The following is a 16841-nucleotide window of genomic DNA, read 5'->3' as shown; positions in this document are numbered from 1 at the left end:
ACTGTTTATTATATATACTGTGTATATATATATATATATATATATATATATATATATATATATATATATGTTTTTATTTTAATTTCAGTTGTAGTTTTAGTAATGTAGTACTTCAGGTTAAACTTATTTTTGGTTTTAATTTGTTTTTTTTGTATTTTTATATTTTCAGCTTTATTTCAATTAATGAAAATAATTTTTTATAGTTTTTGTGAACAATAACAACACTGCTTATGATTTCCTCAGTCTTTAGAAAGCAGAATCAAATAACAATATTAAATTTGTTAGATATGTAAGAAATGAGCACTGTAAAAAAAAAAGAAAATCATTGGTCATGATTAGAATATTGGCACATCTTTTTGTATGTAATAAATAATAGGTAATAAGAACCGAGGTTAATATCTTTTTTTTTCTTGTTGTCAGGATTATGAACGCTCGCTCAGACAGCTGAGTCTGGATGACATTGAGCGTCTGGCCAGTCGTCTGCTGCATCCAGAGACAGAGGGCATGGATACCTCATGCATGGATACCTCATACATGGACTGAAACACACTAAACTGATGGAAACACTCCAGCTGCAGTGGACCAGCCGCAGTCAGGGAGTGGGATGTATTTCATATGGACTTTTAGGGGCCTCTCTGATCTTCAAGAGGCCACAATGCTTACCGTTGCTTTCCCATCAGAGGAAACCAGAGGTGCTTTTAGTGCAACTTTGTAAATATTGTGTGCAAATTATTAAAGTACAATAAAAAGTGTTCTTTATCAGTTTTTTTATTTTTTATTTGGAATTAACAGCCAGCTTGGTTTTAAATGCATCATTATTTTTTTTTGGTTTTGGTGTTTCTCTTACATTTGGCCCAAATAAAAATGCCTGAATTAATTTTTTTTTTTTGCATTTTGGCATATATAATTGAGGAGCTCCTAGGTTGAGTATGGATATATTAATGAATACAAGCATAACATGTACAGTGGGTACGGAAAGTATTCAGACCCCCTTAAATTTTTGTGTACATTAATGAGGAAAAAAAATTAACTTAAATGATTTTAGCAAATGGCTGCAATATAACAAAGAGTGAAAAATTGAAGGGGGTCTGAATACTTTCCGTACCCACTGTAACTATGTCCAATGGCAAATCAAAACACTGAGTTAAGCATGATGTAACCTCATTAGTGTGCTTCTCACATTTACATACTCAACAGCTATATGTGCAAAAACGTACATCTTTTGTAAACCATTATAACTGGCATGGTTGAAATATGTTACAGAAACAATCAAGTGGCTTAAAACACTTTCAGAAGTTCTTACAGTCCAACTAAGACTAAAATATTCTCAGATTTAATGTTGAAGTCAACCTAGAAGATCCCAGTACCCTCATGTCCAAGTTAATACACTGTTAGCACATCCTTACTCACTTACGTATATTCATGACACTAGTAAGGCTGGGAGATGAGTGAAGAAATCGGTTTGATATTTTTATCTTTTGACAATAGTCATTTGCCCTGATTTATTTATTTATCTAGAGAAACTATCATTTCAAACAAACAGCAATTTTGTGAAGTGGATTTTAAATGTCTAAAGTAAAAAATACAGTTTAAAAAAAATCTATGCATGTTTTCCATACCTTTTCCTTACATAGACACGGGTAAATATATTTAATAATTTTTATATATGCAGACACTAATAAAAAAACAATACCTACTTTTTAAATTTTAAAACATTTGAAATGATGTGAAACTGGGATTTCCATGATCATTTTTGAGTGATAAATCAAATATAACTGATCTAAAGAGCTCCTAAGCCATTTCTGCATGTGTATTTTACTGAGAAGCTATGGTGTAAACAAATGTTGGTTGATTTTAAATGGCAGATAAAATATTTTATTAATATTGTGATATTTCCCAGCCCTATTACATATGTAATGTTTTTAAATGAATATTCATTCAGCATAGGAGTGAAACAGGCATTGATAACAATAACCAATAGTACAAATTAAAAAAGCACAATTAGCAGAGCAAAGGATAATTTCTGAGAAAAGAAAATCAAATTGCACAGACAGCAGGGAATTCTCGGACAGCTGTAGTGATAGCAGAACTCGTAATAAATGTAATGTCAGAGGTTCCTGTTCCTCAATAGTTCATCATACCACACGTTTACTTGGAGTTCAGCAAGAAAATGGATGTTCAGCTTTCACACGTGGCATTTGATACCCTGGAGGTTTCAAGGAGGAAAAGGGGAGGACGGGCGTTGTTAAAAGGGGAGGACGGGCGCTCGAACAACAGGCCTGGATCTTTTCCATCTCGCTTTCTCCCTTTCCCATGTTGGCTCGTTCTCTTGCAGTCCCCAGGTTAGTCTTTCCCTCAGCAGCTGCAGCCATCACTGCTAGACACCGGTCTGTCGTCTCTTAGTTTAATCTGGTCAGGGAAATCATACGTCTCCACTGACTCCTGAAAGTTCAATTCATTTCAGATTTAGAGTTTACTTAATGACAAATCCCAGCCAGTTAAATACATTCCTAAAAATAAAGGTTGTTTATTGGCATTTATGGTACCTTCCATGAAGAACCTTTAACATCCATGGAACCTTTCCATTGAACAAAAGGTTCTTTATGGTGGAAAAGGTTTAGATTGTTAAAATGCCCTTCAGACAAAGAAAATAGTTAATTTAAAGGTTCCAAATTGGTTTTCAAACCTTTTTGTAACCTTTAATTTTAAGAGTGTGGAATTTTTTCGTTCCACAAAAGGTTCTTAATAGTGTAAAAGTTTATTTAGATTTTTTAAAATGTTCTTCAAATGAAGAAAAAAAGGTTATTTTAAGAATTATTCGCTGAAAGGTTCTTTGGCATTATTTACTCACTGATATATCGTCTGCGATAATATCGTAATTGTTGTTTTAACCATGTGCGATTTGACATTATCAAGTATTTTACAAAAACCATTCAAAACACACCTACAGAGCACACGCATACATTACGTGAAGTCTAGACTAGTGCGCATGCGCATTTTGAGTGTTCCTTCACTGTATGATTCAGTCTATTAAAATACATTTAGAATGATCACAAAAGATCACAAATTCAAGACATGGGGGCAGAAAATGTATATATTTATAAGACTTAATATAGTTAATCAATTTCAAACGAAGAGTGCTGTTTTTTTCTCCAAAAATTACCATGATTACAAATGTGATTCTTGATTTCAATAAACAAGAAGTTAAGTAAGAGACTTATATTTTAGACACCATATTTCTTGTTTATGTGGTATTTCGACAACAAAAAATAATTCCAAACACAGCCACAGCGCTGTTTTGAGTCTCTGAGCAAATAACGGTGTTTCGTTCCTGAATGAATCACCCATTTAAATGATTCGGTTCAATCGCAATGACTCGCTTATTAACAGTGACTTGCTGCCACCTACTGGCGGTTTTAATTTCACATTTAAAGTATCTTTTTATTATTTAAATTCTTCAAATATCATTTTATGTTTAATAGGCCTATATCAAAACATTATTTATGCATTTGTAATTGCAGGTTAAATGCATTCATGTCCCGCATTAAACAGTGTGTAAATACATCTAAATGCCACTTCAGATGAAGCTTCTGTGTTTCCTCTGCATTGCAAAGATGAATTTTGTTGATACTGATTTCATAATTCACTGATATGGACACTTTTAGAAAAAATGGCTTTATAAAGGTAAAAATGCCCATGAAATGTAAAAATCAGTTTAAACTTATTGGAAAAGATTAATTTCTTATCAGTGTGAACTGACCACCATACAGAATATGAAGAATATCAAAAACTAGGAGTCAGCTTTCCACGGCAGTCCTTAAGATACAAGCACAATAACACACTCAGCAAAATATTGTCTAATTATCGTTATCGATAAAATCCCAGAAAATATTGAGATATTATTTTTGGTCAATATCGCACACCCCTACACCCATGCCATTCAAAAATTGAATTACTTTTTTTTTTTCTTGCGTAAAACAAAAAAAGGAGAAAGTTTGTAGAATGTTCATGCTACACTTCTCCATACAATGAAAGCTGCAGCTTGAAAGAGCCAAGAAACGACAAGTGCCAGAAAAAAAGTTCATATGACTGATTTACATATTACTAGTAGTTACATATTATTAAGTTACTATATTCCATTTCTTCCGGTGTCATAAAATAGCTTTGTGAGACAAAAACAGCAATATTTAAGTCTAATATTAAAATCTCATTCGCATTTCAGAATGTCCAACATCACGGACGTTAAATTCATTTCATACAGCATATCAGAATATGGCAGAGGGCAATAATTATAGTGAAAAACTTAGTAGCGTACCGCTGTTTGGCGAATTTTTGCTTTGAGGGCGAATGATTTCCTCATGCAGATTTCGCAACGGGTTCACACTTGTCACATGGATTCATCGAATTAACCAGAAGAAAGCTGCTTGGTTTGAAAGTGACTTCTGTGTGAGCTGTGCTTCTTACGTCACTTATACTATTGCCAATATACGATTTTGACTAATTTTTGATTGGAGAAGATTTGGAATGTAGCACAAGTTGTACAAGCTACTTGTATGGAGCTTTTTGTATTGAAAAGAGCAGCGTGAACATTCTGCTAAACGTCTCCTTTTTTGTTCTATGGAACAAAGTCATAGCTTTGGGGAGTAAATTGTTTCAATACACAATTTTCATCTTTTTAACAAGGTGATAGATTACTGATTATTGTCTTTTTTCATCTGATATCAAACAGGATCTTGCTGAAAGTGAGATATATGGAACAATTAGATTTTGTTGAATCGTATTTCTGAAATTGATCTGAAGACAGGTATACACAACTTCCAGTACCTGTTTAAGTGCATTGCGAGCGATAGTTTGGAAGGCCTGCTCCACGTTAATGGCTTCTTTGGCACTGGTCTCAAAATAGGGGATGTTGTTCTTACTCTGACACCACGCTTGAGCTCGCTTTGTCGTTACCTGTTCAAAACAGAAAGGATTTGGGGATGAAATGATGAATTACATCTAAAAATGGCTTATATATTATTTTATTAAGTCACTTAATATTCTCTTGAAAGACGATGTTCCCTGTTCTAATTTTGGCTATTTGCCTATTTTTGAGATTATTGGCCAATAATGGTCCTTTCACATAGACTACCATTAAAAGTTTTTTTTTTAATTGATTAAAAGTGATAGTAAAAGTATTTATAATGTTGCAAATGCTGTTTCACATAAATGCTGTTCTTTTTAACTTTTTATTCCTGTTTCACATAAATGCTGTTCTTTTTAACTTTCTATTCATCAAAGAATCCTGAAAAATAAGTGTCACTGTTTCCACAAAAATATGAAGCAGCACAACTGTTTTTAACATTGATAATAATCAGAAATGTTTCTTGAGCAGAAAAACAGCATATTAGAATGATTTCTGAAGGATCATGTGACACTTTATACTGGAGTAATAGCTCATGGAAATTCAGCTTTGCATCACAGGAATAAATTACATTTGACAATATATTCAAATAGAAAATTATTATTTTAAATTGTAACAATATTTAATAATAGCTGCTTTAAACATTAAGATGTTATTAAGCACTATACAAATTAAATGAAAAAATAATAATACAAAATAATGTAAAAGATCGTATTATTCATAAAAATAAAAATGTTCTTTTGGATTTTGGGGTAAAGTACCCAGACATTTCTTTAGTGATTCACCCATATAGGAATTACACTAACATTCAAAAGTCGGAATTATTTATTTATTTGAATGATTTTGAAAGAAGTTACTGACCCCAAACTTTAGAACGTTAGTGCACATCTTATTATATTATCCATACCTTTATTTGACCCTCTAACTCTAGCACTTTCTATTCTATTTTAATTCTACTTTATCTATATTTATCTTCTTTTTTTATTTTATTTTTTTTTATTTAAAAAAACAACAAAAAACAAACAAACACTAGCTTTCTATTTTTTCTATTCTATCTATTTGTTTTTCTTTGTGTGCGTGTGTGTGTATAATATATATATATATATATATATATACCTTGCTACGTGTACTGCGTTAGGCTAACCGAGACTTGTCATTTGCACTTATATACTGTTGCTCTTTTGTTAGTTTTGACTGCTTTTATTGTCCTCATTTGTAAGTCGCTTTGGATAAAAGCGTCTGCTAAATGACTAAATGTAAATGTAAATATCAGCCATTCAAAACACATTGCTCATGCAGTCGTTCTACTCATTTGTAACTCTTTAAAACCAAGGCGTTCTTAACCATACCAGCTCCAGTCTGCAGACTGACCTGCCGGTTCTCCAGGTCGATTTTGTTGCCCAGCACAACAAAGGGGAAGTTCTCTGGGTCACGAGGACTGGCCTGAATGAGAAACTCGTCCCTCCAGCTGTCCATAGTCTTGAATGTAGTTGGTGCCGTGACGTCGTACACCAGCACGCAACAGTCTGCCCCTCTGTAGAACGCCACGCCCAGAGACTGAAAGCGCTCCTGTCCCGCCGTGTCCCAAATCTTGAAGAAGAAAACCGAATTATTTACAGTAAATAACAAGAAGTTGATTAACAATTATTTGCCTTTATTAAAGGGACAGTTCACCCAAAACTTATTTTTCAATAGTCACCCTGTGTGTAACAGTTGCTGGTCCCCATTGGCTTCCATAGTACTTATTTCCATACTACAGAAGTCAATGGCTACCAGTAACTGTTTAGTTACCCACACATTCTTCAAAATATCTTCTTTTGTGTTCAGCTGATGAAAGAAACACATACAGGTTTGGAACAACTAGAGGGTGATTAAATGATGACAGAATTTTCATTTTTGGGGGAACTATCCCTTTAACAATTTAGAACAGCCTCTTGTACCTTATTAAACATACAAAATTTGGTGTCTATTCTTGTGTTGTCCATTTGGCAAAGGCTAATATGGGATTCATAAATGCATTCATTAGTAAAGTTATCATGAGCAACTGCTCAGACAGAATAACTACAGTATTATAATATAGAAAAACTATTTTTTTTTCTAAAAAATTACTTTTCAGGAATAACTTCACAAATACTGCTTGTCTGGGCATGTCACATGAGCGGTCATACAGGTTACAACATGGCTACAAGTAAACACAACATGAATCTGTGCTGACTGGGAAAATACCAGCGGATTACCAGACATCAAGCTAAATGTGACTTATTTATTTCACATGATCAGCACATGGCATCAGAAGAACTTTGACGTCAGAATGAGTGTCAAACACTGAGACGAGATCCTACCCATTAGCTATGAGTAACTACAGAGGCTTCATATTTGTGAGATGACTGTATGAAGCAGAGTGTCACATGACCAGAGATGATTACTGCTGCCTGTGAGGAATTGTTCACAAAATAATGGTTGTTAAGGAAATGACAGCATCATCTTCAGAGCACTCTGGCCTCGTATTCATTTCTCAGCGGTTTCCAAACAATTCATTTAATTGGTAAATCACCACTATTATAGGCGTATGAGAGTAAATCTGACATAAACTTAGTTTTTACTCCAAAATCAAAGGAAGAATGATCTATTTAAAGATTATGCTTGGCATAAAAATTTCCATAAATAATACCATGATGTCACTTTTGGCTTTCACATTTTTCTTTCATTTAAGTGTTGATTTTTCTCTCATCTTTCATAATTTTCCGTAAAGCTGCTTTAAACCATACTAATTAAACAATACAAATTAAATAAAAAAATAATAAAAACCATGCAAAAAAGTGTATCTTATCCTTCTAAAAATACACTTCATTTTTTCTTTTGGATTTTAGGGTGAATTATGACCCAGACATTTCTTTATGATATTCACTCATACATGAATAGCACTTTCATTCAAATGTTTGGAGTTTGAGATTTTTTCATGTTTTCGAAAGACTCACCAAGGCTGCCTTTATTTGATCACGGATACAGTACAAACAGTAATTCTATGTGAATTCTATTCTATGTTTTCTGTGTGAATATGTTTTAAAATATAATTTATTACAGTGATGGTAAAGCTGAATTTCCAGCATCATTCCTCCAGTCTTCAGTGTCACATGATCCTTCAGAAATCATAATAATATGCTGATTTGCTGCTCAAGAAACATGTCTGATTATTATGTTAAAAACAGTGGCGCGGCTTCATATTTCTGTGGAAACTGTGATATATTTTATTTTTCAGGATTCTTTGATAAATAGAAAGTTCAAAAGAACGAAAGAATCCGTTGTGACGTTATAAATGTCTTTACTGTAACTTTTGATCAATTTAATGCATCCCTGCTGAATGAAAATACTGATTTCTTAACCAAAAAAATCATTCTGACTCCAAACTTTTGGACGGTTGTATGAGTGAAATGCACTCCAGTTAAATACACATGAATGCAAACCTGCATGGTGACCAGTCTGTCGTCCACCATCACCTCCTTAGTCAGGAAGTCGGCTCCAATAGTGGCCTTATACTGATTACTGAACTTATTATTCACATACTGGTTCATCAAAGAGGTCTTCCCAACTCTGTCAAAGACAAACGGGACAATGCTTTAGAAACACGTGCAGCTGATGCCGTCATCTTCGATCTGCATAGCTTGAAGTCTTGATAATATTCTTCAGCTAGTCCTGCATGACGGACTGCACTCATCCAGCAGTGTTCAGAGTTTCACAGAGAGTGTGATCGGCCATCAGGACTGAACAAATTCCAACCGCACCTACACCGAGGCCGTGGATGATGGGAAGTCAGGGGAATCCCTCGAGTCATGCCAAGCCAATGATGTTTACATATGCACAGCTGCTTTAGATGTGCATTACAGAGCACAAAGAGTCACGACTGATTATAACAATCTAAACATCACTGATAGCACAAAGATGTTGCACAAACACTTACCCAGAATCCCCTAGGATGATCACTTTGAGCAGCACCTTCTTACGAGAGGCCATGGTGTGGAGGAGAAAGCTGTGAGGCAGAGACGGATGCTAGACCGAAGCAGAAGATGCGTTATTTGCCACAGACAAATGCTCGACAGGTAAACTTGCACTTAAAAGCTGAAACTGCACAGTTGTGTTCTTAGGCACTATTTTAGGCATATTATATTTGATCTTTGACTTTAAGTGAACTAAAATGAATGTGTAATATGTCAAGGTTACAAGTACATATGTATTGTTTAATTGCTATAAAAAAAAAAGTTAGATTAGAATAAACTATAGTCTAAAACGAAGGAGAAAAGGCAGCAATCAAACTGTAGCGTGCATGCAGTGGCTGGAGTTCAAAGGATGAATTCATGTGATTCACTGAGTCATGTGACAACACTGTCGTGAAAACATGCAGTTACATTGTAACAAACGCGTTTCAGACAGTATTACAGAAGCGAAACCCACAAAGTCTTTGTTCTGTGTGACAAGAACTTTGTCCTGGTAAGGACAGATATTGTATGCCATGATGATACCGAACCAATCACCAGAACGATACACATAATCCACATTATGACATGCAAAAACATGAAAGAGCATTCGGGTCTAAAATGATGTAATATTCTATGCCCCAATCAGATTTTGTGAGGAAAACAAACTGTCAAGACAATTTACCTTCACCTCTTCGCGTTTACCGTCGCGGCTGTTTTTGATATTCGCTGCGCGTACGAATCTTCCACAGAAACCACCCAGTGTTTCTTATGATCCAGATGCACATCAGCTGTTGTGGAGTATTATGCGTTTCTTCCGAGCAGAACAGGACATGACTGTGGAGTCACAAGGGACTGACGCAAAATATTGATGTTCGAATCACGAGCGCATTGTGTTTCAACCGGTTCTATTGAGTGATTCATTCGAACCGATTCGCAAGGAGATTTAAATCGGTCTACAGTATGAGAGGCGTTAGGGAGAAAAAAAACGGTGAGCAGTGTTTGACAGCACAATAAACATGGTTATGAACAATAATAACAATAATATTTGACTGAAATGTACTGCCAGTGCCACGTAAAGTCTTAGAAGAACCCTTTTGAGTGAACCCATTTAAATGAACTGTCCGGACGAACCGATTCTCTGAAATGAATCGGACTTCCCCTCCGTCATTTTCTAATGACTCCAAAATGGCGAGGAGGAAGAAATAAATTAAACGAATCCCTCACTTTATAGCAGTTAGTGTATATAGTATTCTACATTTTATTTTTATTTGGATGACACATACAAGCCAACAAAACTAAATAATTACATATAAAAACAACGTTTTATCCACATGCATTAGCTATCCATATGCATCCCATATGCATGCAGAACTTTGAATTAAACGAGTAAACTAATTGTAGTAAAAAAAAAATTGTTATGCAACTCAAACTTACCTAAAAGTGCATTTATGATAAGTTTAATCAGGAAAAAAATAACAAATAAAATGTGGATAAAAGCGTCTGCTAAATGACTAAATGTAAATGCCAAATAAACCGGGCAGGGAGAGGCTCTTCCTGTGCTCGTCTTTTCCTTATGGTCTTCGTCATGTGATTTGCACATTTTGATCATTTGTGTCTAAATTCTGACTCATTCGCACTTCCTCAATAACTTACCTCACCAAGCCTACTTCCCTAACTCATATCTTTCAAATCATTTTACACAAACATCCTAATTGATTCGACGCATTTCGAATCTTTTAAAGTGTTATGAAATTATTTTTTTCTTCGTAATTCCAGAAGAATGACCTAAATCCTAATGCTACTGTGATACTGAAGCCCACTGAAGAAATATTGTAGGGGTCCTGATGTTGGAAAGGGGCGGGGAGAAGCAGGCATGACATAATATGATTGATAGGTCTTTTATCCAATGAGCTGAAAATAAACTCTAGCGTCATCACTGCATTAGCCAATCAGATCTCTCGTAGCTGACGCCGGATCCGTCTTTGACAGCCTGCTGTAAACCTCGAAACATGTCGGTCTTCCCGTGACTGTACGTTGTATTTTCCATATTTCCAGCATGACAGTGAGCGTAACAACGCTCTGATTGTGTAATTGTGTAGAAGGCTCCACACAGCGCATTACGGTGAGGTATGTAGCCCGTTTTGCTAATGTTTATATGGTTTCTCCTGTTGTTCTGCTGGCAGCAGCACACCCTGCAGGGCTGATGTCTGTCGTGAAATATTCAATATAACTGCAAATTAATTATCAAATTAGTCTCATTTTATTGAATGAAATGGTCATTTGTGCAGGCCTGTGCTTTTAATTACTAGCTATGCGTATGAATGTATATATGTGTGTGTGTATTATGTGTGTGTACTACAAATTAATCACATCAAATTAGTGTCTTTCAGGGTCATTTGTTCAGACTTGTGCTTTTTACATGTGAAGCGTAAGATATATATGATATATATGTAAGATGTATATGAGTTTATGATTTAAACATGAACAAATCTTGCAGTGGACTCAGAAAAAGAAACGTAACTACCACATTGGCAGATATATGTTCTTGTTTTAAGTATAGACTTTGCCACAATTTTATGAATTTAAGACTTTAAGGCTTTTATTAATTTATATATATAAAACGCTGCTATAATGTGTGAAGCATCTCTATTGATTAAGCTACTATCTGTTGTTTGAGTATAGCACCTTTACACTCAGTGCGTCCATTTGTCTTTCTCTTCATAGATGGAAACTCTGATTCCCATCATTAACAGGCTGCAGGAGGTTTTCCTCACACTTGGAGCCGAGATCATCCAGCTTCCTCAGATCGTAGTCGTGGGGTCACAGGTGAGTCATGAAAAATATGCAAGGTTTGAATATGAGTCTTTATGCAGTGTATTAGAATGCAAAGCGTCACTACTTCAGGTGTCATCTTTGTTTCGTGATAATACATCATGCACATCATGAAGCAGGTCTACATGTAAACACAGTGCCAGTATTTTCTCTGTGAAGTCAAGCATGTGCTCTGTGGGTCTCTTCAAATGAATCTACAGAGCAGTGGAAAGAGTTCAGTACTGGAGAGTTTGGTTGGACGAGACTTTCTGCCCCGAGGTTCAGGAATAGTGACTCGGCGCCCTCTAGTGCTACAGCTGGTGAACGTGCCTCCGCTGGAGGAGAGGCGGAAACAAGACAATGGTAACAAGTGTCTCTCTTTTAAGGGTTTATCATATCTGTACTCTATCGACTGCAGACACACATACTGTGTCTCAAAAAATAGTGGTCTTCCAACCTAAACAGTATTTTTGGGCGTCATTGAAATGACTGTGATGCCCGGAAATACTGTCTAGGTAGCTTACTAGGTTTTATGACACAGCCAGAAAGTTTAAAGGGGTCATATGATGCTTTTTTAAAGATCATTATTTTGTGTATTTAGTGTAACAGAATATGTTGACATGCTTTAATGTTCAAAAAACACATTATTTTTCAAATACTGTACATTATTGTAAATGAGATATAAATAACTCCATGTGTTTATATTGTAACCATGGCAGAGTCTTAACTTTGATAAAGAATATCTCTTTGGTTTTGAGACTTTAGTCTTTGCAACTTCAGGGATCTTATCTATTCACAATCAGCTTGTAACACTCCAAAGAGAAAGGACAACTTGAATTCGCATCATATGACCCCTTTAAACATATTGAAAAAAAAAAAAAAAACAGAGTTACAGTTTTTCACAAGAGAACATGTCTAGCACACAAGTGCTTGCTTTGCATACCTTGAAGTAGAAGTACAACAAATATGTTTTCAGTGTCAAAGTAAAAAATCTTTAAGAAATATTCTGGTTTAGTACATAACATGCTAAAATACACACTATCTCAAAAATATCTCCACAATACATAAACATTTTACATGGTAATAAAAAGCTTACTAGTTAATTTAAAGCTCACGTTTTAAGTTGGTAAGATTTTATTTGATCAAAAATGCAGTAAAGACAGTTGAAACTTTTTCTATTTTAATCTTTTTTGAAAAATGAATTCATTCTTGTGATCAAAGCTGAATTTTCAGCATTACTCCAGTCTTCAGGAATCATTCTAATATGACGATTTGCTGCTCAAGAAACATTTATTATTATTATCAATGTTGAAAACAGTTCTGCTTTACTTCATATTTTGTGGAAACCATGATCCATTTTTTTTTTTGCAGGATTTTTTGATGAATAGAAAGTTCAAAAGAACAGCATTTATTTGAAATAAAATTCTTAACATAGCATAATTAATTTTATTAATGTTACTTTTGATCAATTTATTCCTGATTAATAGTATTAATTTAAGTAATTCATTTATTTAAAAAAATAGTTCTGATCCCAAAACTTTGAACATAAGTTTTATATATATATATAAATTAAGCATGTTAACAAAAATGAGAGCTTCATATGTCTTAGGTATGTGCATCATATTTCTTCATATTTCAATGGGGTTCATATTTAAACCCTCTGGGATGTCTTGTCCCATAGACTTTTACTGTAAGTGCATTACTGTGAATGCGATTATTGCTTTATTTTTCCACACATAGAGCTTAACTTATATTGAGCCCGGAATGTAACGAATTTAACGTCCTCTCTCTGACAATGTTGATGTATCTTGATCTTTCTGTGAATTTGTTTCTAATCCACTTACAGTAGTGTTTCTTCCTAACGCTCTCTCTGCTGTTCTCCCGCTTTCTCAGGAAAAGGAGCTAAACAAAACACCCAAAACAATTATCCAGGTCTCTGTTCTTCAACAAACGTTTGTCTGCATGCACGTTCATCTGTCCATTTCACTCTTCCGGTGTGCTTCTCATCCCACAGCCCTTGCTTCGTCTTCTGTTTCATAAATGTCGTTTTTTAAAACCTAGATTGCTTTTCCATCTGTTATGTTTCCATCTGTTAGTTCATTTCTAAATTTTTCTGGTACTGTTTCCTGCACTTTGAGACTAGAGCAAATGCACGCTCGGGCTTCACTCTCTCAGTTGTATACTAATGTATGTGGCCACTGCAACATTTCTGGTTGAATATTGATTTCACATTTTGTTCACGTCAGTTCACTTTGCAGTCAAAGCCTGTAAAAAGCTTTTATTTCCGTTGAGGTCTTTTATGGGAATAGGGTTTCTGCTAGGCTCATTGTCATAAATATTGATTTGTGTTGTCTTGTGTTCTTCTCTCTCGATCTTCTAAAGGTATCAAAGCAGAGGAATGGGGCACCTTCCTTCACTGCAAAAACCAGGTAATTAAAAAGTTGCAGTTCATGTTGAATAAATAGGTCATTCAGAACACATCATAGCTTGATAACCTCGGCTCTGTTGAGATGCTGTATTCTCGTTGCTCAGATTTTCACAGATTTCAGTGAAATCCAGAAAGAGATCGAGGAGGAAACAGATCGCAGTACCAATAATAAGGTGCAGTGGAAGCATGGCACTTCATATAGTTTGAGGTTCCATTTTAAGGCTCTGTTTTAATTGATCTCATTTAGTTGTTCTCTTTTTCCTCCCCAGGGCATCAGTCCTGAGCACATTTACCTGAAGATCTATTCCCCTAACGTACTCAGTCTGACATTAGTTGACTTGCCTGGCATCACTAAGGTACCCACAATAACTGGACCTGTTCTTTTACCATGTAATGCAAATAAACTCATTTGCTTGAGGATAAAAAAGCTGAAGTATTATATTCTATTTTATCTTATTAGTACAATGAATTACATAAAAATTAAATTAAATTAAAAAATAAATAAATATGAGTTCAGGAAACGAGCATTTTCACAGTAAATGGCACCATATAGAGTATGCTTGGATAACTGGGCTATTATTCTCACATAACCAGACTTTTGACTAGTAGCGTAAAGTCTGGTCCACATTCCAGCTTATTATGATAAAAAAAACGACCACTTATAGACAGGAAGACAGCATCTAACTGATTTAAATGACCAAGCACAGGTTTTGCATGATGTTTAGGGACAGTTATAACTGATTTACCTTGTACTAAGGATATATTAAATATCTTTTCAAGATTTGAAGCACTGCATCTTGACGAACTTCAAAAGTCAAGTCCAGTGTCTAGTTCTTCCTAATATGAAATGCAATTAAAATAAGTGCTGAAAAACACAGGATGTGAAGAAAACACTCCTAACTTGAAGCAGCGATTTTATCAAAAGCTTAATAATGTGGAGACCGGCCAATTATTTCAAATATATTCTATCAGAGAATTTATTGTATTATTAACTTGTGAATTATTTATCACTTCTTCAATTGTTTATCTCTAGTTCAGGGAATAAGTAACACAAAAATGAATGTTCTTTTGTCATTTACTCTAAACTAGTATTACACTTTTATCTTTGGAACACAAAAGAAATTACTTTTCTTAATTTCACTGAACTACGAAAAATGTGTAATCCATTCCTTCTAGGACTGCAACAACTAATCAATAAAATCAATTTTAATCGGCAATGAAAATAATTGACAGCAAATTCTATTCGATTAATCGCATCTGCGCATCCTCCGGTCATGTCAGTTTACACTAGTGAATAAGATATTTCTATGGACTAAACGCATATGACATATAGCGGAGGACACAAAGTGAGCTGCTGCAGGAAAAGTGCACGACCCAAGTTGTCCTGTACATAAGAATGCTCTAACAGCAAGCTTGACAATTATGTGTGCTATGCAAAGCATTTGAGACGTGTTTTCCCCAGTGCATAACTTGCATTTCACAGTTGTATCCTTATCTGTAAATCTTAGAAAGTCATGCTATTATGTCCATTTTACATAAAGGCTAGCCCTGAGAGCTAGTGAATCTCCGTAACCTTCACAGACTTCACTGAATGAACATCGGTGTATGCGTGCACTTCAAACAGACCGAGCACACCACACAGCCAAGAATATGTATTTTCAAATATATTTTAATTTAAAAATATACAATACATTGTTTTGAAAATATAGTTTAAACATATAAATATCTTTTTAAAAAGATAATTTTGCCCTATATAGTTAATTCCAAGAAAATACATTCACATGTCACATTTGAAGAAAAACTTTATTTGTCGTCTATAACATGTGTGAACATATAACACATTTAAATAAAATCCAGCAAGGAAATGTTCCAAAAAAAAGTACAATATTAAAATAAAAAATGAAACACTATTAAAATATATTTAGCATGTTAAAATATATTTTGGGCACAAAATATATTAAATATAAAAAATATAGGAGTGCAATAATTCTGACTTAAAGGCACAATATGTAAGATTTTTTTATTAAAATATCCAAAAACCACTAGAACGGTGTTATATATTTTGCTGACTTGTGTACTTACATTATCCCAAATGTTTCGAAGAATGTTTAAATCCAGAGAAATAAGCAATTTTAATAGTGACACGGAGCGTGTCCATAGTGTCATTGTGTCGCCTGCCAATGACGTCATAACCCCTCGATTTCCGGTTTTGTTTTGTATAAATTTTTTTTATGAATTTATTATTTTGAATTTATTATGGCTGTATAGGTCTTTTATTAAGTTTTTAGTTTTATTTAATTTGAGTTATTTTAATACTTCAACAAACTAAATGGAATGGAAATAATATATATTGAATTTATAAATGTGTATGTACATATACAGTATATATGTATGTGTGTGTGGTTGTACATACACATATGTAGGTTTTTTTTTGGTGTTTGGCTTAGTGTTATGTTAGAATCGTTATTATACTCTTATACCTTTTGTTCTTTAATATTGTTAATTGTTTTTAGCTTTATTTTTTTGTTTTTCATTTAAATGTTAAGTTTTGAAATTTTGTTGTATGCATTTGTCATTTTTATTTAATCTCTTTATTTTAAAATGTGTATAGGTAGTATTTATAAAGTTTTAGCTTTTAGTTTTGGATCTGTTTTTAGTTGTTTTAATACTACAATTGATTGCTTCTGTTGTCCTCATTTGTAAGTCGCTTTGGATAAAAGCGTCT

The 16841-nt window shown here is 34.2% G+C and overlaps 3 protein-coding genes across 9 annotated transcripts in view; 2 read left to right on the top strand and 1 right to left on the bottom strand.

The window, feature by feature from the left end:
• Window positions 1-957, top strand: part of LOC107678422 (ubiquitin-like protein 4A) — a 3352-nt gene extending 2395 nt beyond the window's left edge. The window contains exon 4 of the mRNA XM_016473676.1: window positions 421-957. Within this exon, the coding sequence (XP_016329162.1) occupies window positions 421-543 (123 nt within the window). The 3' untranslated portion in view covers window positions 544-957. The remainder of the gene's footprint in view (window positions 1-420) is intronic.
• A 152-nt stretch (window positions 958-1109) lies between these two features.
• LOC107678421 (ras-related protein Rab-7a-like) overlaps window positions 1110-16841 on the bottom strand; it is a 16683-nt gene continuing 951 nt past the window's right edge. The window contains exons 2-7 of one of the 6 annotated variants that reach the window (XM_016473671.1): window positions 9560-9711; window positions 8862-8950; window positions 8368-8494; window positions 6275-6493; window positions 4825-4953; window positions 1110-2442 (exon numbers count right to left, since the gene is read on the bottom strand). In XM_016473671.1, coding sequence (XP_016329157.1) covers window positions 2356-2442; window positions 4825-4953; window positions 6275-6493; window positions 8368-8494; window positions 8862-8914 — 615 coding nt within the window. In that variant the 5' untranslated portion in view covers window positions 8915-8950; window positions 9560-9711 and the 3' untranslated portion in view covers window positions 1110-2355. Of the gene's footprint in view, window positions 2443-4824; window positions 4954-6274; window positions 6494-8367; window positions 8495-8861; window positions 8951-9559; window positions 9760-10311; window positions 10393-16841 lie in introns of those variants that run through there. The other 5 variants (XM_016473675.1, XM_016473670.1, XM_016473672.1 and 2 more) reach the window with 5 other exon arrangements.
• LOC107678420 (dynamin-1-like protein) overlaps window positions 10881-16841 on the top strand; it is a 30274-nt gene continuing 24313 nt past the window's right edge. The window contains exons 1-7 of one of the 2 annotated variants that reach the window (XM_016473667.1): window positions 10881-11004; window positions 11602-11703; window positions 11910-12051; window positions 13582-13620; window positions 14071-14117; window positions 14221-14289; window positions 14386-14472. In XM_016473667.1, coding sequence (XP_016329153.1) covers window positions 11602-11703; window positions 11910-12051; window positions 13582-13620; window positions 14071-14117; window positions 14221-14289; window positions 14386-14472 — 486 coding nt within the window. In that variant the 5' untranslated portion in view covers window positions 10881-11004. The remainder of the gene's footprint in view (window positions 11005-11601; window positions 11704-11909; window positions 12052-13581; window positions 13621-14070; window positions 14118-14220; window positions 14290-14385; window positions 14473-16841) is intronic. The other variant, XM_016473668.1, reaches the window with a different exon arrangement.

The sequence above is a fragment of the Sinocyclocheilus anshuiensis genome, unplaced genomic scaffold (genome assembly GCF_001515605.1).
Source record: "Sinocyclocheilus anshuiensis isolate Anshui unplaced genomic scaffold, SAMN03320099.WGS_v1.1 scaffold112, whole genome shotgun sequence".
Lineage (NCBI taxonomy): Eukaryota > Metazoa > Chordata > Actinopteri > Cypriniformes > Cyprinidae > Sinocyclocheilus > Sinocyclocheilus anshuiensis.
Note: the sequence above shows the minus strand (reverse complement) of the source record. Positions and strands in the feature narration are given on the sequence as shown.